Source organism: Phoenix dactylifera, chromosome 4, assembly GCF_051530095.1.
Source record: "Phoenix dactylifera cultivar Ajwa chromosome 4, Ajwa_hap1_PhDact_Kaust_v1.1, whole genome shotgun sequence".
Lineage (NCBI taxonomy): Eukaryota > Viridiplantae > Streptophyta > Magnoliopsida > Arecales > Arecaceae > Phoenix > Phoenix dactylifera.
The window spans coordinates 2,422,485-2,445,632 of NC_143193.1; the positions used below are offsets into that span (position 1 = coordinate 2,422,485).

General features: G+C 45.1%; 1 protein-coding gene across 1 annotated transcript; it reads right to left on the bottom strand.

The window, feature by feature from the left end:
- Positions 1–15,901: 15,901 nt before the first annotated feature.
- LOC103700749 (uncharacterized) lies at positions 15,902–16,965 on the bottom strand. Its single transcript, XM_008782621.5, has one exon. The coding sequence runs from the start codon at positions 16,945–16,947 to the stop codon at positions 16,153–16,155; it is 795 nt and encodes a 264-aa protein (XP_008780843.2). The 5' UTR covers positions 16,948–16,965; the 3' UTR covers positions 15,902–16,152.
- Between the last annotated feature and the right edge of the window lie 6,183 nt (positions 16,966–23,148).

Here is a 23,148-nt window from a genome sequence, read left to right on the forward strand (position 1 = left end):
AGAACGTTATGGTTGCATGAGGGGTTACGATGTCGGAGTTACCCCCACTCAGCTATCTGCAGTGAGCCGATATACCCAAGATGCTAGACAAGGTACTAGCACTGCAGAGGTTTGTAGTTTGAAGACAGAGATGGTACCGATAAAGCAGTCATATAAGACAAGGATAGAGGAGATGAGGCAGAGTCATATGACTGATATGGCAGAGTTGAAGCAAAGCCAAGAGTTGAAGATACAATCTTTGCAGGATCAGCTTGACCATATTTCATCCTTTTTGCAGTGATTTGCTCCTCCGGTACGTAACTAAATCTATTTGAATATTCTATGTAATTATAATGTATTCTTGTATGAGCATGATGACTTTCGTATTTTTAGTTTCTAAATTTTTTTTTTTGTAGGTTGATGATACTTCATCTACTCGTAGAGATGATGATGCCGTCGACCCTTGATACATATCGTAGATTGTGTACTGAGGAATTTGAGATGTATGTTTTTAGAATATTTTTGAAGTACAATGTAATCAAAGTTCTTTTTGTGATGTGTATTTTGTTATATATGTAATTTAGTGTATTTATTTGATTAGAATTTAATGTATACAGAGTATTAAAAATTACTTTTACGATTTTTTTTTAAAAAAATGTTATTGCTGACGCTTTTAAGCGTCGGAAAAAGCAATTGGCACGAAAACTGGCACACTTTAATGACGCTTTATAGCGTCGGTCAAGGAGCATATGCCGGCGCTTTTAAGTGTCGGCATAGTCAAACAGAAACCTACCGAATGAAGCGTTGGTCCAAGTACGCCGATGCTTTTAAGCGTCGGGTACCTCAAAGAATAACGACGTTTAAAAGCATCGGCATAGAGCGACGACACTTTTTTGGCGCGTCGGCCTAAACCGGACCCACGCCCACCTGCCCGACGTCTGACCCACGCTTTGGGGTGCGTGGGCTGGAAATTCGCCGACGCTTAAAAGCGTCGGTAGAGTCCAAAAAAACCGCCGGGAGATATCTTTTCTTTTGTAGTGTATTCGTGTGATTCAGTAGACAAAGCATGTTTTATTTCTCATTAAATATTACTTATTGTGCATTGTAATTCAGATATATGTGTGCATGCATGAGAATATGTATACGTACATATACATATACATACATACATACATACACACACGCGCGCGTATGTATGTATGTGTGTATATGCATATGTATGTATGTGTGTGTATGTATGTATGTATGTGTGCGTATGTCTGTATGTATATGTATGTATGTATGTATGCGTATGTATGTATGTATGTATGTATGCATATGTATGTATGTATGTATGTATATGTATGTATGTATGTATGCATATATGTGTATGTATATATATATTATTGTGGGAATAAAGGGTCTCAAACTTAGTCCCACATTGGCTAAGTAGCGGAAAGGTCTATGCCTTAAATGGATGGGGGAACCCTTTTTCTCGAAAGACGCCTTTTGTAAGGCAAAACCATGTGAGGAGAAAAGACTATGAAACTCCTCCCCAAAGCGGACAATACCTTACGAGGAACACAGCCATTCTTCTGCCTACGATCGGTGGGAACTTGTGGGCACAAGTGTAGCGCATCCAAAGCAAGAAATGCAGAAAACTGCAGTGGAAACAGTGCGGGGGTCGACTCATTCTGATCTCGGGTTGACCGTTGCAGCGCTGGGGCTGACTCATGCTGATCTGGGGTTGACCCCTGAAGAACTGGGGCTGACCCCTGAAGAACTGGGGCTGACTTATGCTGATCTGGGGTCGACCCCTGCAGAGCTTGGGTCAGCTCATGCTGTTAAAGGGTCGACCCCAGGCCCGCGCCAGATTTAGGTAGAGATGGGATTTGATCTTCTACTTGCTTGAGACTTAAGTAATTTAGGTCTTAAGGGGGCTAACCATTATTGGGCTAGGTTTAGGCTCATAGGGAGAGAGAGTATGCAAGTCATGGGTGTACATGGACTTGGGTTGAGTGCTTTCTCATGTGGTTTAGCCTAGGAGAGTTTTTGAGTTTGGGTCATGATTGACCATGTATATATATATACACTCATGTATTTTGTGTATGGAAGGAATGAAATCAGATGAAACTCCTTTCTCCTTGAAAACCCTATTCCTCTCTTCTCTTTCTCTCATGCACGTAAGCCGCCATCTCTAAGAACCATAGGGCGCGCAACCATCAAAGAAGAAGAGCCTATTTCCGCTTGGCTCTTGTTCTCCTCCACCATCAAAGAACTAGTGATCCACGCCTCTAGCAGCTAAGGGAACGCCTCAGGTGCCGAGGTTTGAGGTGGTTCATCTTCTCATGATTGGGATCATGATTGAACATGTGGAAATTGTTGGCGGAGGCCAGTATGGGCCAAGTCAGCAGGGCTCGCTTGCTGGGAGGATTGTTGATGGAGGCCGGTGTGGGCCAAGTCAGCAAGGCTCGCCTGCGGTGGAGATCGGTGTAGGCCAAGTCGCAATCGAACACCACGGGGAGTGCTTGGGATGGTCGGTTTAAAGACCATGGTTAAGCCTTCACTATTATCTGCGGATTTTAGTGAGATGGCAATGCCTACAGTCCTAACAGGACTAAGGTCTGACGCCGGGGGATACCCTTGACCTCATCATTGGTTCTTTCATTAAGAGCCCTTGACCTCGGCACAGACCTTCCCACTGGGGGTGCTGATGTTATGGAAATAAAGGGTCTCGAACTTAGTCCCACATCGGCTAGGAAGCAAAAAAGTTTGTGCCTAAAATGGATGGGAGAACCCTTTTTCTCGCAAGGCGTCTTTTGTGGGGCAAAACCGTGCGGGGGGAAGAGACTATGAAACCTCTCCCCAAAACGGACAATACCTTGTAAGGGACGCAACTATTCTTCTGCCTACAATCGGTGGAGACTAAGATCTGAGGCCGGGGGATACCCTCGACCTCATCATATATGCATATATATGTATATATGTATGTATGTATGTATGTATGTATATATGTATATGTATATATGTATGTATATATATGTATATGTATATATGTATATGTATATATGTATGTATATATATGTATATGTATATATGTAGATATATATATGTATGTATATATATGTATATGTATATATGTAGATATATATATATATATGTATGTATATTGTTGGTGGAAAAATGGACCACCCCACAAATGCAATTATAGCACCCAAATCCGTCCGCCCTCGAGCTCATCAAGTGATCGGGCTCTTCCGCTCTCGAGCTCATCCAAGTGATCGGGCTCTTCCGCCCTCGAGCTCATCAAGTGATCGGGCTCTTCCGCCCTCGAGCTCATCCAAGTGCTCGGGCTCTTCCGCCCTCGAGCTCATCCAAGTGCTCGGGCTCTTTCGCTTTCGAGCTCATCTAAGTGATCGAGCTCTTCCGCACTCGAGCTCATCCAAGTGATCGGGCTCTTCCGCCCTCGAGCTCATAGGCCGAGCCGAGCACAGAAGGCCGAACCAGAAGGCCGAGACCAGAAGGCCGAGACCAGAGAGCCGAGACCAGAGAGCCGAGACCAGAAGGCCGAGACCAGAGAGCCGAGACCGGAGAGCCGAGACCAGAAGGCCGAGACCAGAAGGCCGAGACCAGAGAGCCGAGACCAGAAGGCCGAGACCAGAAGGCCGAGACCAGAGAGCGCCGACCAGAAAGGCAACCCCGCCGAGCCCATGCCTTAGCCAAATATCCAATCTCCGCCTAACCCTCCAAAGGATCTGACAACTAAATACATGACTCCACTTCAATCTGCCACCATCCCTAAGTCATTAAGGCACAAGATCTCCGCAGGCATTCGGCACACCCTATCATTAATGCATGAGACCCCCTCAGGCCTCCGATGCACTCAGTCATTAAATGAACACGGCTCAAGATGATCTCCGGATCACTGAACCATCAAAGCGTATGGCTCTTTCTGACCAGCGGTTCACTCAGCAATCAATGCACTTGTCATCTACGGACCCCAGGCCCACCACGGCCGGCGGTTCAACCACTCCAACGGGTCCGATCAATCGTGACAGCTCCCTGACAGTGACGGTAACCCATTAATTCGCCCAGTCACATCACAGGTAACCCTGCCACTCTCCCTATAAAAGAGGAGCTTCTCCCTCTAAAATGGAGGGGGCCTCCAGGAGGACGCCAGAAAAGCCCGGCCACCGGCTTTTTGCAGGACTCTCCAGGAGGACGCCAGCCGTCGGCGCACCGCCACCCACCGTCCCGGCATTGGAGGCTCCTCCCCCTTCTCGGTTCGCGGCGGCCCCTGGGTCCGGAATTTCCAGCAACAGTTGGCGCTAGAGGAAGGGATTGAACGCCACTCGACGACACTCGACGACATTCGACGCCACTTCGACGCCATTCGACGCCACTTCGACGCCACTTCGACGCCATTCGACGCCACTTCGACGCCACTTCGACGCCATTCGACGCCATTCGACGACATTCGACGACACTTCGACGCCATTCGACGACATTTCGACGCCATTCGACGACATTCAACGCCATTCGACGCCTTTCAACGCCATTCGACGCCTCCTACGACAACACGCCCCGATCTGAGTGGGGGCACCCTGCTGAGTTGACCACAAGCCAAAGAAGGCCGCTGAGTCGACCTAAAGCACTTTAACTCTAACTGCATGAAAGGTACATCCTGCTTGGCACGCACATCTCCATATATATTTGGCTATATTACAGGATGATCGACGACTGGACTACTTCCTTCGTCCGAGCCAAAAGGCAGCTCGAACTCGGAAGTCGGGGGGTAGTGTTGGTGGAAAAATGGACCACCCCACAAATGCAATTATAGCACCCAAATCCGTCCGCCCTCGAGCTCATCAAGTGATCGGGCTCTTCCGCCCTCGAGCTCATCCAAGTGATCGGGCTCTTCCGCCCTCGAGCTCATCAAGTGATCGGGCTCTTCCGCCCTCGAGCTCATCCAAGTGCTCGGGCTCTTCCGCTCTCGAGCTCATCTAAGTGATCGAGCTCTTCCGCCCTCGAGCTCATCAAGTGATCGGGCTCTTCCGCCCTCGAGCTCATCCAAGTGCTCGGGCTCTTCCGCCCTCGAGCTCATCCAAGTGATCGAGCTCATAGGCCGAGCCGAGCACAGAAGGCCGAGACCAGAAGGCCGAGACCAGAGCGCCGAGACCAGAGAGCCGAGACCAGAAGGCCGAGACCAGAAGGCCGAGACCAGAGAGCCGAGATCGGAGAGCCGAGACCAGAAGGCCGAGACCAGAGAGCGCCGACCAGAAAGGCAACCCCTCCGAGCCCATGCCTTAGCCAAATATCCAATCTCCGCCTAACCCTCCAAAGGATCTGACAACTAAATACATGACTCCACTTCAATCTGCCACCATCCCCAAGTCATTAAGGCACAAGATCTCCGCAGGCATTCGGCACACCCTATCATTAATGCATGAGACCCCCTCAGGCCTCCGATGCACTCAGTCATTAAATGAACACGGCTCAAGATGATCTCCGGATCACTGAACCATCAAAACGTATGGCTCTTTCTGACCAGCGGTTCACTCAGCAATCAATGCACTTGTCATCTACGGACCCCAGGCCCACCACGGCCGGCGGTTCAACCACCCCAACGGGTCCGATCAATCGTGACAGCTCCCTGACAGTGACGGTAACCCATTAATTCGCCCAGTCACATCACAGGTAACCCTGCCACTCTCCCTATAAAAGGGGAGCTTCTCCCTCTAAAAGGGAGGGGGCCTCTTCCTCCCAAGGGGATTTTTTCGGACTTCTACATACAATCCCTCTCTCTTCTCCAAAGTTAAGCCCCCCTCTGACTTAAGCATCGGAGGGCCGGCGCCGGAAAAGCCCGGCCACCGGCTTTTTGCAGGACTCTCCAGGAGGACGCCAGCCGTCGGTGCACCGCTACCCACCGTCCCGGCATTGGAGGCTCCCCCCCCTTCTCGGTTCGCGGCGGCCCCCGGGTCCGGAATTTCCAGCAACATATATATATGTATATGTCTATATATATACATACATACATACATACATACATATATATATATACATACATACATAAATATATATATACATATATATACATACATGTTGCTGAAAATTGGACCCGGGGGCTACCGCGAAGCCGGGGAAGGAGGAGCTTCGCTGCAGGGACGGTGGTCGGCGGCGCGCCGACTGGTGACGTCCTCCTGGAGGGGTGTAAGTCCTGCAAAAAGCCGGTGGCCGGGCTCCCCGGCGCCGGCCCTCCGATGCTTAAGTCAGAGGGGGCAGATATGTGGAGAGAGCAAGGAAGAGAGTATATGGAGAAGACAGCAGGAATATTTTGATAAGATGAAGAAGATGAAGAGGGTGATATCCTCTATTGTGTCTGTGCTGTTTGCTTCTTTTCACCCGGTTCAGGAGGGTTCTGTCCGGGGGCCCCCATCCTTTTCCCCCCAGATTTTCTTTTATAGAAGGATTTTTGTTACCTGGGAGGTGACGGGAGGTTTGTCCTCTTTTGTAATAATTGGGCACGATTTGGCCCATTAATGGCGTAGTGGAGAACGGGACCGAATCGGACCGGAATCAGGGAGTTGTAACGGTCGATCGGACCTGTTGGAGTGGTTGAACCGCCGGCTGTGGTGGGCCTGGGGTCCGTGGATGGTAAGTGCATTTATTACCGAATGAACCGGCGGTCAGGGAGAGCCATATGCTTTGATGGTTCTGTGATCCGGAGTTCGTCTTGGGCCGTGCTCATTAAATGACTGGGTACGTCGGAGACTTGAGGGAGTCTCATGCATTAATGGCAGGTCGTGCCGAATACCTGCAGAGATCTTATGCCTTGATGGCTTGGAGATAGTGGCAGGCTATAGTAGAGTCGCGTGTATAGCCGCCGGACCTTTCGAGAAAGCTTGGCGGGGAGGAGTATTAGTTAAGGCATCGGCTCGGCAAGGGTGCCGAGCCGAGCTGGTCGCCCAGAGGGGCGCCCTGTGGCGGGGTTGCTTCGAGTACTCCTGGTCGGCGCCCTTTGGGCAAATACCTTCTAGTCGAGCGCCTCTATTTGGCGCTGTCTCTAGTCAGCGCTTTCTAGTTGAGCGCTTCTCTGGTCGGCGTCCGCTGGTCGGCTCTTCCTATCCGAGCATCTCTACTTGGTTATTTTGATTGGGCGCCTCTTGGCGCTCTCTCTCTGGTCGGCGCCCTTTAGTCGAGCGTCCTCCTGGTCGGCATTCTTTGGCCGAGCATCCTCCTGGTCGGCGCTCTTTGGCCGAGCGCCTTTCCGGTCGGCGCTCTCTAGCCGAGCGCCTCCGTAGCGGTATGACTTGGGGTTTTTCCCCCAACAATACATATATATATATATATATATGTATACATACATACATACATACATATATATATATATGTATGTATGTATGTATGTATACACACACACATATATATATGCACACACACACATATACATACATATATATATATATATACATATATATATATATAATATTTCTTCTTAGATCGTATTGATTTGACCCCATAAGCGGGACCACCACCCAATAGCATGTTGCCACCAGAAGCAGAACCCCGTATTTCTTCCAGAGAATCACCTAATTGTTCCAGAGCAACTAGAAGAAGATTCTTTAACAAGAAAGAATTTAGTTCAGATGTAGGATACCTATCCAGAAGTTTGTGCAACTCAATCATGTATGATAGAATCATTAAAGATTTGATCTTTTCTAACTCTGTCTGTAACTCACTAGAGGCTCGGGAAACAAAAAGAAGATGTATACGAACGAGATATCCAGCAACAAGAAGCAAAAAAAGGATTGAATAGAGGAACTCTCGAGCATTTGTTGATCTCAGATGTGTCCATATCAATGGAACGGGTGACTCATTATTTAGATGAATCATTTCTTCAGACAGAAGAAGATTCTGTAAACACTTACTCGAAATCTATATATATATGTATGTATGTATGTATATACACACACACACACACATATATATCTATATATATGTGTGTGTGTACACACACACACACATATATATATATATATACATGTATATATGTATGTCTATATATATATATATGTATATATCTTTATATATGTTTGTATGTATATATATATATATATATATGTATATATATGTATCCTCAGGATGGAGAATGTAAGAGCCGACCTGCTATCGAAGTTAGCAACGTCTAGCTCAGCCGAACTTCCAAAGAGCACCTTCCTCGAGTGCTTGAAGGCACCGAGTGCGAAAGATCCTGAACCAGTACTGTGCACAGAAACCGAGCCGAGCTGGATGGACCCATTCACCAACTTCTTACAAGACGGAGTCCTCCCTGCGGACAAGCTTGAAGCCCGGCATCTTGAATGTCAGACCACTCGGTACCTCATGTACGGGGGCAAGCTGTGCTGCCAATCATTCACATTGCCACTCCTTATATGTCTCCGTCCCTCAGAGGTAGACTATGCGATGCAGGAGTACATGAAGAAATATGCAGAAGTCATTAAAGAAGCAGAGCCCTAGCGCATAAGATTCTGCGGCAAGGGTACTACTGGCCCACATTGCAAAAGGACATGGCGGAGTTCGTCCGAAGATGTGATCGGTGCCAATGCCACGCCCATATCCAACGCAGATCTTCGGTCCCATTAACGCCGATCAGTGCCTCCTAGCCATTTGCCCAATGGGGAATTGATATATTGGGGCCCTTCTCTCCAGCTACAGGACAGAGAAAATTTCTTATCGTCACCGTCGACTACTTCCCAAAGTGGATCGAGGCAAAACCTGTAGCCCAAATCACCAAACCAAAGGTGCAACGCTTCGACTAGAGGATGATAATCTGCTGATTCGGGCTTCTCCGAGTCACCATATCTGATAATGGCCGCCAATTTGATAATGTTCGGTTCAAAAAATTCTGCTTCGAGCTCGGCATTGACCATCATTTCACATCAGTGGCTCACTCCCAAACCAATGGGGAAGCAGAAGTGACCAACCGCACAATCTTGCAGGGGCTCAAAGCCAGATTGGACTAAGCAAAGGGGCAATGGGCCGACGATCTCTACAATGTCCTATGGGCATATCAGACGACCTTTCGAGTTTCCACTGGAGAGACCCCTTTCAACTTGTCTTATGGCACAGAGGCGGTCATTCCCCTTGAGGTTGGGTTACCCTCGCCCCGGGTTGAAGGCTTTGATGCCACAACCAACTCGGCATGGTTCCGGAGTAACCTCGACTTACTTGAAGAAACAAAGAAAGCAGCTCATATTCGGATGGCAAAATGCCAGCAAAAATCAGCGCAATACTACAACTCTAGAATTAAAGTCAAATATTTCAAGGTCAGCGACCTCATCTTGAGGAAGGCTGAAGCCTCCCGACCTCTGGAGCAAGGAAAGGTCGCCCTGAACTGGAAAGGACCATACCGAGTTGTTCGGATCCAGTAGCGTGGAGCTTACAAGCTGGAATCCCTAGACGGTAATTTAGTTCCTTGAAGCTGGAATTCTGCAAATCTTAGAAGATATTATCAATAGAAACAACCTTTGAGGACTTCTTTGAAGTATCTTGAAAATGTTGTATCTCAATCGGCATATCTTCGTCATCTTCACGGCGCGAGCCCACGACCACATGACAATGACGCCCCGATCTAAGTGGGGGCGCCCTGCAGCGTCGACCAAGGGCTGAAGAGGCTCTATCGACCGCCCCTATTTATAATGATGCCCCGATCTAAGTGGGGGCGTCCTGCAGCGTCGACCAAGAGCCGAAGAGGCTCCGTTGACTGTCCGTATTTATAATGACTTTCTGATCTGAGTGGGGATGCCCTGCAGTGTTAGCCAAAAGCCGAAGAGGCCCCGTCAATAGTTAGCAAGATAATCACGTTCCGGGCCCGAGCTCGGGATGCCCTGCAGTGTTGGCCAAGAGCCGAAGAGGCCTCGTCAACCGTTAGCAGGATAATGACATCCCGATCTGAGTGGGGGCGCCCTACAACATCGACCACGAACCAAAAAGGCTCTCTCAACGCCGGCCTTGGAAAAAATCTAAGGGTGACCCGAGCTTAAATCGAGCACTCCAATTAAAGTCTACAGAGATTTACAAGGCAAGAAGGCGCCAAAGCTCATGACGACCTCCTACCTAAAAGGTCCCCCAGCACTAGGGCTATTAATGAGCCAAGCCGAGCCCGAGCCTGGGAGAGCTCGGCTCAGCTCGTTTCACAGAAGCTCAGGCTCGGGCTCGGTAACGAGCTCTGTGTTGGGCTCGAGCTCGGGCTTGCTTGGCAAAGCAAAGGCTCAGGCTTGAGCTCGTAAAGCTCATTTCAATTACGAGCTCCATAACGAGCCCAAGCTTGAACTCGGCCTCGGGCTCGTAATCAGGCTCGAGCTTGATAACAGGCTATTTTTCTCTCTATGGTCAGATTTTTATGAATTATGGTGCTGAAATAAGATCTTTCAGTGGGAGACTAGAGCTCGTTTGGGCTCGTGAGCTACTCGGGCTCGAGCTCGGGTGTAAACGAGCCTCATATTGGGCTCGAGCTCGGGCTCGTTTGACTAATGAGCCGAGCTCGAGCCAAGCCCGAGCAACTCGGCTCATTAACAGCCCTACCCAGCACACCACAGTGCAAAAAGAGGACCTCGAGCTCAGTTCTCGCAAAAAGGTCCGAAGCAGACCTAATGCTTGACCTGGGTGCCTAAAGTGCCCCAGCGGAAGAGGTTGGGAGCAGCGAGCTCTTCGCCAACTTTGCAAAGTTATAAGTTGGGAGCAAGGGCCGAGCATAACAACTTGGCCAAAGTTATCCGACAGCATGAAGGCTAAGCCAGTACCCAAGCTATGCAGTTCGGACCTTGTTAACCGAATACGAAGGTCCAACACAAAGCACCTAGCAAGACGAGTTCAAATACTTTGTCAGATTTCAAAATGCAAAGTGTTGGAGAAAATGCACTTCATTAATACTGAAAGGCCAAGGGCCAAGTACAAAAGAAGCCGACCTTGAGGTCGGGCTGAATACAAAAAGGACTAAGTGGCCGACCTAGCAAGAGCAAAAGGAAAAAAGAAAATGAATAGAAAAGAACTGTCAGCTTGAGCAGCTTCTGACCGAACCTTAGTGGCGGTGTCTGCAGTATCCCAAACTGTCACCTCGGCAACGAGCTCGCATGCCTCGGTGAGCTTGCTTGCTCCTGACATCACTCACCCCGGCGTTGGCGGGCCAAGATGAAGCGCATCTTGTAGCGGAACCCCTTGGTGATGCCAGTAATGAGATTCTTCGACCTCTCCTCAGACCTAGCTCCATCTGAGGCAACCACCCCCTTGTTGTGTCGGGCCATCAGGATCTTATTACTGAAAATCATCCCTGCAATTTCTCATAGCGGAGATGGTAGTCGAGAAACAGAAGGGTGGAAGCAAGAGAAATCAAATGAGGGCCCTAAGGTCTCCCCAAGACCTTATATAGCCTACCCCAACATCTTTGATCGGCTAACCTGGGCGGCTGCGTAGCAGGCTCAGAAGCTCCCCCAGCAGATCTTTTTGGATCATAACATTAAAGACCAAAGTGGTCATGAGAGCCATTTCGGAGAACGGGGCATTAATGATTGGCCTCTCGCGTTCCATCTGGCAACACCTCGAAAATGAGCGCGCACATAACACTTTAAAGAGCTCCCGCAGTCGTTCCCGCTTGAAATGACGTGGCAGCCTGATTCACTCAAGCTCGGCTTGCGGAACTTGGCCTGAAGCCACCAACCCCCAATAATGGTGTACCCAGCTTGGTGCGCACATCTCCATGAGCAATTGCCTACGGCGCAGAACGACCAACAGTCCAGCTACTTCCTTCGCACGAGCCAAAGGGCGACCTGACCTTGGACGTCGAGGGCAAATGATAGGGGGCAAAATGGATCGTCCTTAGGGGACCACCCTGTTCTGGCCAAGCTGACCTCAACGCCGACCAGGCCTGACCTCGGTTCCGTTGAGAGCTAGTCCTACCTCGGACCTCGCCGAAGGCCAAGCCAACCTCGGCCAGATCTCTTCACTACAGGTTGTAGGACCTCGCCGAAGGCCAAGCCGAACTCAGCCAGATCTCTCCACTGCTACAACCTACAGCAACTTTCTCTGGAGTCTACAATGATGACGCACCCTAGCTCGAGATTAGGCCGTCCTGTAGTGTCGACTAAGAGCCGGAGAGGCTCCGTCGACCGCAGGCAATGATGCCCTGACCCGAGCTCGGGGCACCCTACTGAGCAGACCTCAAAGTCAAGGATGCTAGGCCGATCTCAGAACCCGCCAAGCCGACCTCATCGAATATTTATCGTGGCCCCCATGTCGGCCCGACCTCAGCACCTTGCCAAGCGAGCAAGGCCGACCTCGACCCCCGTCGAAAGTCGAGCTGACCTCGATCCCTGCCAAAGGCCGAGTTAATCTCGCCCAATACGCACCGCGACCATGCCCTGCGGCAACCTCACCGCATTATGCTTCGCTTGATGGCCATGCTAAGACACGTCGACAAAGAACTATGCCTTGATGCCCCAGCCATGTCTGCTGATAAGGGCCATACCCTGTGGCATACGCCAGCACTATACCGTGCGCAGGGATAACTCAAACTGTGCGCCTCAAGTAAGCCGTGGCTGTGCACCACCTGGCCAACGCCATCTCCTCCTATGATGAGGATGGGCCATACCTCCGCCATCTAGGCACCTTTACGGAGATTATAAATAGCCCCATCAAGTAACGCGTGAGGACTTTTTGGCCAACAAAAACTCTACGTTAATTTAAGCATCAAAGGGCTCTCACCGGAAACATCGGTGAGGCTTTGTGCATTGTGCAAGTTCGTCGGCATCCAGTAAGCGGAGCCCCTTCACTGACTCAACCAGCAGCTCCCCCGAGTCCTCCGGCGTGGTCATCCCCGGGCCAAATTTGAACCACAACATGTATATATGTATATGTGTAGATATATATATGTATATATATAAATGTGTAGATATATATATATATTATATATGTATATATGTATATATGTATATATATGTATATATATATATGTATATATATATGTGTGTGTGTGCGTGCGTGCGTGTGTGTGTGTGTATATATGTATGTGTGTGTGTGTTTGTGTGTGTGTGTGTATGTATGTATTTATATATATGTATGTATATATATGTATGTATATATACACACACACACACACATATATATATATATACATGTATAGCAGGGAAAGGGTTATAAGGCTTAAGGTGTGGTGGTCATGAGATGAATTGGCGATTCATGTTGCATCATGTCAAATGATTATTAAACATGTCCGATTGGAATTGAATTAGGGTTCGATCATAAATAACATAGTGGAACTGAATTAGGTTGGGCTTCTTTCTTTTGTTTTTTGAGTAGAAAAACAGTTTGATGAAGCCTTCCAATAGTCAATTGAGCCCATCCGCAAGGGCATCCATATCAAGCTCAAGAGCCATTATGTCCACTTCACACCATACCAAACCTAGTGGCAACATTCCATCCATGGACTAAATTTTGTTGGCCCCACCATATTTAAATTGCCATGCCATTATTAATTTCACGATAGATAAGGATTGCTCATGATATAGATTTGATGAATATATCAGGATATCTAAAATAAAGATCTTGTTAGTCGCTTCCTCCCCTCCCTCCTTGCAAACTATAGTCTATATATTGGTAAAATTCACAACCCTCTCTTCTTGTAATAGCAAAGCATTGTCTAGAGATATGGCACTGAAGGTAGCACTTTATGTTGTGTTGATATCGACAATGGCTCTTCACAACAATCTTGGAGCAAGAGGTGAAGACCTAATACATCATGACGGTCCTCTTCCAAAAGTTGAAGGCTTGAGTGAAACCAGAAGGATCCTCCGCAAAGTTCCTACTGGCCCAAACCGACGACACAATTTTAAATCTCCTCCTCCTCAAATAGCTAAAGGTTGGAGTGGAACCGTTGGGATCCTCCATGAAGTTCCTAGTGGCCCAAACCCGATACAGAATCTTATTGCTCCTCCTCCTCAAATAGCTGAAGGTTGGAGTGGAACCGTTAGGATCCTCCATAAAGTTCCTACTGGCCCAAACCCACTACATAATTTTATATCTCCTCCTCCTCAAATAGCTAAAGGTTGGAGTGGAACTTTTGGGATCCTCCATCAAGTTCCTAGTGGCCCAAACTCGATACAGAATCCTATTGCTCCTTCTCCTCAAAGAGCTGAAGGTTGGAGTGGAACCATTGGGATCCTCCAGGAAGTTTCTAGTGGCCCAAACCCGATACAGAATCCTATTCCTCCAACAGGCGGAGGTGGGGGTGGAACCAATGGAATAGTTCCTACTGGTCCAAAGTCGCTACACATTAAAACTTCTCCGACTGCTAGAGATGGGGGTGCAACCAATGGGATCTTGCAAGCTAGTCCTTGAGGCTGCGACTTAAATCATCATCCTCTTTCAAATAATCAAAATGCTGCTATATGCTCGCATGAAGTGATGCATAATAACGAAAGCTGTTGCAAGCTTTTGGTTGGTGTATGCTAAAAAGGCTTATAAAGGATACATTTCAACTTTTTCTGTTCTTCCTTCCTGATTGAAAACTCTACAAGATGTGTTATGCCTACGATCTTGGGTATGTGAAATTAGCCAATATAACATAAGCCTTATAACCCCTTCCCTGCTAAAACTGTTTCTTTCCTTCGTTTTCTTCTACCTTCCTTTCCTTTCTTCTTTTTTTTTTTTTCCTTATTGCTCCCTTTATTTCTTTTTTCCTTTTTCTTCTTGTTTCTCTTTTCTTTCAAATTCTTTCCTTTCTTTCTTTTGCTTCTCCCAGTATTTATTTCTTTACTTCTTCTTCTTCTTCTTTCATTTCACTTTTCATTTTTCTTGATATTTCCTTCTTTTCTTTCTTTTCTTTTTCTTTTTCTTCTTCTCTTCCTATATGGATAGTTTCAGACTCCTGACCCTATCTCGGTCCTATTTTCTCATGGAAATAGGATGGGATGGTTGGGATATCCTCCATTCCATCAAAATTTAAAATCTTGCAAAATATTTCCTTAAAGAAGAACTTGCAGTGGATAGTAATAAGACAACCAAGTAGTAACTACTGCAGCATGTTGACTTCTACATATTTATTATATAACAAAATTTAAATAAAAAATTTATAAATCCAATTATCTATCACTTAATATATTTTCATTAAATTTTCTTTATTTTACTCATTGTCATAAAACATGAGAACTTCTGACAAGCTTTTTTAATGACAATAGCATTTCTTTAACGGTTATGACAAAGATACGATGGGTGAGTGATATTTGAGAGATTGCTACCCTCATTTTGTAACTCATTGCGTACAGACGTTTCTTAAAAAGTCTATGTATCACAAAGATTTGTGTGAATCTCACCAATCATCTCATAATAACTAGATGGAGGGATTTTTCATTTGTGCAAACTTAGGAGCCCTTGATATTATTGTTTCATGAAGCATGCACTGAATACTTCTTATCCTATCTTGTTACAACATAAAAAAGGTGAACAGCTCTTCTGAGTCCGCAGAGGGATAAATAAATATAATCTTATCTCTATATGCAGAGAAGCTATTTTCATATTTTGAACCTATGATACACCGATCATAATGAAGCAACCTTATGCACCAAAGCATATCCTCATCCGATGACAACCTTAGATAATAAATTTTTCTTTTACATATTAATATAAGTTTATAGTAAAGAGCGGACCTTTTATTGGATATATGATGGGTGGATATGATTCCACTATTTGCAAAAATATTTGGCATTAGTTTTTTTTTTTATGTCAGCAAATTTCATTATTTCCAATAGGAATTATTTAAGCTATCTAATGAACCAGCCTAATTCAAAGAGGAGGAATAATTAATTTATGACACTGATCCTACTCTCCTCAAAAAAGAAAACAGATCCATCTGTTAAATAGAAGTTACTTCTGATAACCCAAAAAAAATCAATTTGCAAACTTATGGGAAGCCTTTATTTTTCTGGGGTCCATTCTGTCTGTGAAAAAAACTACAGAAGCAAAAGGAGGAACATGAAGAACCCCCCATATCTTTTTCTGAAATGCCTCTGAAATAAACAGAGAGCTCCAAATGTACAAGAGATCTCATAGGATATGGGGTTGTTTGTTCAATGTGGCTGGAGTTATACACCTTTGTTCTCTATCTTTTTGCACTACTGATGCTATATCTCTCTTCCTCTTTCCTCACCCATAACAAACTAGCATTCTTGCTTCAAGCCTCCTCTGCAGGTTGAACTTTGCAATGAAGTCCTCCGCCCTTCTATTCAATTCCTCTGCAGGCAAGCCCATCTCTTCCTCTTCATCCAATTCCTCACACTCTCTCTCCACCTCCTCCTCCTCCTCCTCCTCCTCAACTCCACCACCTTTCTCCTCTTCCTCCTCCTCCAATACCTCATCATCCTCTTTTGTCTCTCCTCCATCTGAAGGGTCCTCCTTCGCAGAACTCTCCTCCTTTAAGCTCTCTTCCTTCACACTCTCTTTATTCAGAGTCTCCTCCATCACGCTTTCCACCACCTTAACTTCACCACTAGGAAGCCTCTGAAGACTTTGCCTTCTTGCCACGTACTCTTCGTAGATATCAGGTGCCGGAGGGGACTTGGAGAGCTTCGACTCGCCGATAAGGAAGATGATGATGATGTTGGAGACTATGAACAAGCACTTGGGCCTGAAGATGATGGCACCAATGTTTGGGAGAGACACCAAGAAGAACTTCTTCATGCAGGAGAACATGTGAGGAAGCCAAAGGGGACTCGAGAGGAATAGAACAAGCATCACAACTGTGAGACAGGATTGAATGAATGTTGGGAGCAGTTGCTTCCCTCTGCACCTCTTCATGGCTTGGTGCTTCTCTATTTGAACTGGGTCCATAGCGCCAAGAGGATTGGAGATTGGGAGTGATGTGAGGTAGAAGTTAGAGAGAGAGAGAGAGAGAGGGAGGGGCTTGTGAGGAGTGGAGAGAGGTATGAGAAGGATCCACATCCGACTGAACAGAGGGCAATGCAGAGGGAGAGCTATATAAAGAAGGAAAAAGGAGGTTGGGGTCTCTTTTGGTGGGATTCAGCGCATGCTAGCTTTAGTCCTCTTATTATTTGGGCTCTCTTTAGCATGTGGGGAGTTCTTTAGAAAAGCCATGGGTGGTGATTGGTGCGTACTTAGGCTTTTGATGCACACCCACACCCTGCTTTCCACCCCCTCTGTTTGATGGTTTTGGTTTGGAGACATTTGGTAATGGGAAAGGGAGCTGGTGATATTTAGAGGGTCAGTTTATGTAACACTCAAATTTCTTGAGTTGTTATAGCTTGCATGGATATTTATGTTCAGCTTTGGGAGGAAGAGATAAAAAAAAGGTGAATTATTGGTGAATGCATGTCTTTGATACAGGCACTAAACACTTAAAACGAGGGTTGGATAAAAAGGTTTCTTTTACGTGGCATGGCCTAGGTTTGGCATTGCAGCACACGGGAATAAGCATGAGGCAAAGGCCACTATAGGCTTTTTAAAAGGGCACTTTGCATCTAAACTGTTCGCTTCTTTAGTGTTGAGCTGGGGGTCCATTGCCAAGCCCTGCTAAAAATGGGACTTAGTATCAGGGTACTCCATGTGCAAGCCTGCAAGGATAAGGGTGTTCCTTTTAATTTTTCAAATAAACCATCTTTCTAGTAATAGTGCTCTCTCTCTCTCTAATAAATATGCTAGTATTACGTTGCAGAAAAAAAAAAAAAAATCATTGTAATGCCCAGAACCTCATCCAAAAAGATTAGCCAGAAGATATTATTTGAATTTTCTGATCCTGCATAAGTACCCAAAATCTATCTAGCGAATGACCGATGTGGGACTAAATACACGCCCGTATGGATCCTCATAAACTCCCTTCATTTAAGCTCTAATGTTCTCGTCGGGCTAAGAGTTCAAATCCATTTAAATCTAATCACAAGCACCACAATCGGCCCATGGTCAGCCCTAATAAATCTATGCTGCAGTGTCCCCTAGTCCACATAGGTTAGAGTCGGATCTGCTTTGATATTTATTAGTAATAATCAAGGACCTCACCCAAAATAGCTAACCGGAAGGTATTATTTAAGTCCATTGATCCTGTAGAAGAACTAAATACACGCCCGCACGGATCCTCACAAATATGTACTATATGGTATTTAGCAAATTATATCACAAAATAGGCTTCACATGATGATACATTGATTGAATGCTCTAGTGGTTATGGAAAACTTAATTTACATGGTGTGGTCTCCTCTAGCCAAGTTGGTTGATTATGTCAGTGATTGAAATTTTTGTTGGTGAACCCATGCCTCAGAATGATTTAAAAGCAGCCTGAATGGGTCATTACTTGAGGGGAAACTAGCACTGAAATTTAGGCCCCCACAAGTTACCTTCCCTTTGTGGTCCCTATGATTGGGACAATGATGAGCAATCTTTGAAGGGAAATTTTGTAACAAAAAAAAAAAAAAAATGGTGGTAACACCTTGCTCTAAGCAAGGACATGCAGCAGCCATACTTTAATGGTTTACCTGCCGACCCTCCAAAGAAAAATTCTCACCTTTGGGAAAGCACGCACATCTCACCTTTATTTGGTGCAAAAGATGGGTGGGGAGGGAGTTCTGATGGAGACCGTAACTCTCAAGCTTTAGATGCGAGCAGACAGTAGGCGCCGCGTGTATGGCTAAAACAAATACAAGAACAATACAACAAGAAAACACAAGAAGGAAGGAAGAAATAGGAATGGTGGCAAGTATTTATTAGTTGACTAATTAAGTTTGTTGCAAGCATTTACTTGATGTTTATCCAAATTGTCCCCCTTACTGCAGTACATTGCACCACATTATACAAATTACTAATTTAGTCACACCAACTCATAAGGATTAATAGCTAAATACATAATTGTAAAATGATTAAATTGCAGGCAATGATGCCATTACACTTTTCCAAAATTAAGAAAAAGAAGGGAATATAGTTGTTGGATACTTTTTGGACTCTATATATTCCCTGAATGAACCCAAATCCAAAACCTTAGGGACTAAGGAAACATGGGGATATACTAGGGTCCAAGCCAATGACTTATTGGTCACCTCTATGTGAGTCCAAGGAAACATGGAATCTTGTCTTTGGGATTCAATCATTTAGTACTCCATTCAGTATTCCAGTCAGCATCAAACAACACACAAGAAGAAGTGCACCTTATTAGATCTCTCTTGGCCTTTCGCACTTCAAATAAGTGGATGTGATTGGAACTACATTCCGTAACTCGCAATGGAGGACTTGTTTCCATGTTCTCCACAGAAATGCCATAGACCTACCAACAAAGGAGAGAGCACTCATTGCTAATTTCAATGAGTTGGAACTTTATACTAGTTAGGAGGGAAAGGGTTATAAGGCTTAAAGTGTGGTGGTCATGAGGTGAAGTTGCGATTCATGTTGCATCATGTCAAATAATTATTAAACATGTCCGATTGGAATTGAATTAGTGTTCGATCATACATAACATAGTGGAACTGAATTAGGTCGGGCTCCTTTCTTTTGTTTTTTGAGTGAAAAAATAGGTTTTTTTTTCCAAGAAATGCAATAGTATCGTAACCATCACGAGTTGGAATCAAAATCTCGCCAGCACAAACACTAAGGAGAGAGGTACGACCTAGCTAAGAAGAGTCTAATTGACAATAGCATTGCCTATTCTACCAAACACCTAGAATGCACGACCAAAGGGTAAGTATTAAATAGTCCAATGAGTGCCAACTCAACCATTCACCCATCTAGGTAATACTATTTATATGATGAAAGAGAATACAAAACATATAGTTTGATGAAGCTTTCCAATAGTCAGTTGAGCCCATCTACGAGGGCATCCATGTCAAGCTCAAGAGCCACTACGTCCACTTCACACCATACAAAACCTGGTGGCAACATTCCATCCATGGACTAGATTTTGTTGCCCCCACCATATTTAAATTGCCACACCATTTTTAATTTCACGATAGATAAGGATTGCTCATGATATATATTTAATGAAAAATATCAGCAATCTAAAATAAATTTTTTGTTAGCCGCTTCATCCCCTCCCCTCTTGCAAATTAGAGTCTATATATTGGTAAAATTCACAACCCTCTCTCCTTGTAATAGCAAAGCATTGTCTAGAGATATAGCGCTGAAGGTAGCACTTTGTGTTGTGTTGATATCAGCAATGGCTCTTCACAACGGTCTTGGAGCAAGAGGTGAAGACCTAATACATCATGACGGCCCTCTTCCAAAAGTTGAAGGCTTGAGTGAAACCAGAAGGATTCTCTGTGAAGTTCCTCCTAGCCCAAACCCGATACATAATCCTATTGCTCCTTCTCAAAGAGATGAAGGTTGGAGTGGAACCATTGGGATCCTCCATGAAGTTCCTAGTGGCCCAAACCCGATACAGAATCCTATTCCTCCAACAGGCGGAGGTGGGGTGGGAACCAATGGAATAGTTTCTACTGGTCCAAACTCGCTACACAATTGAACTCCTCTGACTGCTAGAGATGGGGATGCAATCGATGGGATCCTGCAAGCTAGTCCTCGAGGCCGCAACTTAATTCATCATCCTCTTTCAAATAATCAAAATGCTTTATATGCTCGCATGAAGTGATGTATAATAACAAAAGTTGTTGCAAGCTTTTGGTTATTGTATGCTAAAAAGGCTTATAAAGAATATATTTCAACTTTTTCTATTCTTCCTCCCTGATTGAAAACTCTACAAGATGTGTTATGCCTACGATCTTTGGTATGTGAAATTAGCCAATATGCAATGTAAGTCATACATTACTACCATTTAAATTAGATGCCCAACATTCAAGATAAGCACATTACCTAGAGAAGGTTACGATTCCATTGCATAGGCATTATTATCACTTATGTGCATATGTAGGTGCACTACAGGCTTCTGCCAGATTAGAGTTGCTTGATTTCTTGGTTGAATTTTACCGGCCTAATCTCAAAATAAGTACCAGATGTTGAATGGCTCAATCCACACCTGACAATAATTTGAATGTGTAATATTATGTTTTTTGATATTAGGAATTAGTTTGTAGGCTCCAAATTTCTAGCCATTATTTTTTAATAGACAATGCACAGGTAATTTGTAGGGGCTGCCTTGTTGAGGAGTCCAAGAAAACGTGTATCAGACAAGAAGGTACATCTTTTTTCTTATGACAAAACGAGGGAGCACCTTATTAGATCTCTCTTGGCCTTTCCCACTTGAACTTGCAATGGAGGACTTGCTTCTATGTCCTCCACAGAAATACCATAGGCCTACCAACAAAGGAGAGAGTGCTCATTGCTAATTCAATGAGTTGCAACTTAACAACAAAGCATTTGCTTTTGAGTCCTCTTCTGGGAAAAGAACTATCGCCTCCGCTTTAGAAAGAGGATCAGCCCTAGCTTCTTCTCTTTCTTCGGCAGGCAGGATCGAATGAGGATGATGGGGGGATGCTTTTGAAACTAAACTGCATTTGGTTCATCTGCTTGCTTCATTAGCAGGAAAAGTGTTATAAGGCTTCATCCAAAAGGAAAAACAAAAGGAGAGAAGTAAACTGTTACACATAAGGTGTGGTGGTCATGAGTTGAGCATGTGATTCATGTTGCATCATGTCAAATAATTATTAAACATGTCCGATAGGAATTGAATTAGGGTTCGATCATACATAACATAGTGGAACTGAAGTAGGTCGGGCTTCTTTCTTTTTTTTTTTGAGTGAAAAAATAGAGTTTTTTTTTCCAAGAAATGCAATAGGATCATAACCATCACGAGTTGAAATCAAAATCTGGCCAGCACAAACACTAAGGAGAGAGGTACGAACCAGCTAAGAGGAGTCTAATTAACGATAACATTGCCCATTTCTACCAAACACTTAGAATGCACAACCAAAGGGTAAGTATTAAATAGTCTAATGAGTGCCAACTCAACCCTTCACCCATCTAGGTAATACTATTTACATGATGAAAGAGAATACAAAACATATAGTTTGATGAGGCCTCCCAATAGTCAGTTGAGCCTATATGCGAGGGCATCCATGTCAAGCTCAAGAGCCACTACATCCACTTCACACCATACCAAACCTGGTGGCAACATTCCATCCATGGACTAGATTTTGTCGGCCCCACCATATTTAAATTGCTATGCTATTTTTAATTTCACAATAGATAATGATTGCTCATGATATAGATTTGAGGAAAATATCTCAGCATATCTAAAATAAAGATCTTGTTAGCCACTTCATCCCCTCCCCCTTTGCAAATTAGAGTCTATATATTGGTAAAATTCACAACCCTCTCTTCTTGTAATAGCAAAGCATTGTCTAGAGATATGACGCTAAAGGTAGCACTTTGTGTTGTGTTGATATCGGCAATGGCTCTTCATAACGGTCTTGGAGCAAGAGGTGAAGACCTAATACATAATGATGGTCCTCTTCCAAAAGTTGAAGGCTTGAGTGAAACCAGAAGGATCCTCCGTAAAGTTCCTCCTAGCCCAGACCCGATACATAATCCTATTGCTCCTTCTCCTCAAATAGCTGAAGATTGGAGTGAAACTGTTGGAATCCTCCATGAAGTTCCTAGTGGCCCGATACAGAATCCTATTGCTCCTTCTCCTCCAATAACTGAAGATTGGAGTGGAACCGTTGGGATCCTCCATGAAGTTTCTAGTGGCCCAAACCCGATACAGAATCCTATTGCTCCTTCTCCTCCAATAGCTGAAGATTGGAGTGGACCCGTTGGGATCTTTCATGAAGTTCCTAGTGGCCCAAACCTAATACAGAATCCTATTACTCCTCCTCAAATAGCTAAAGGTTGGAGTGGAACTGTTGGAATCCTCCATGAAGTTCCTAGTGGCCCAAACCTGATACAGAATCCTATTGCTCCTTCTCCTCCAATAACTGAAGATTGGAGTGGAACTGTTGGGATCCTCCATGAAGTTCCTAGTGGCCCAAACCCGATACAGAATCCTATTGCTCCTCCTCCAATAGCTGAAGATTGGAGTGGAACCGTTGGGATCCTCCATGAAGTTCCTAGTGGTCCAAACCTGATACAGAATCCTATTCCTCCTTCTCCTCAAATACCTGAAGGTTGGAGTGGAACCGTTGGAATCCTCCATGAAGTTCTTAGTGCCCCAAATCCAATACAGAATCCTATTCCTTCAACAACCGGAGG

Excerpts from the sequence above, each read along its gene's own strand:
- LOC103700749 (XM_008782621.5), bottom strand. The coding sequence starts at position 16,947 with ATGTGGATCCTTCTCATACCTCTCTCCACTCCTCACAAGCCCCTCCCT.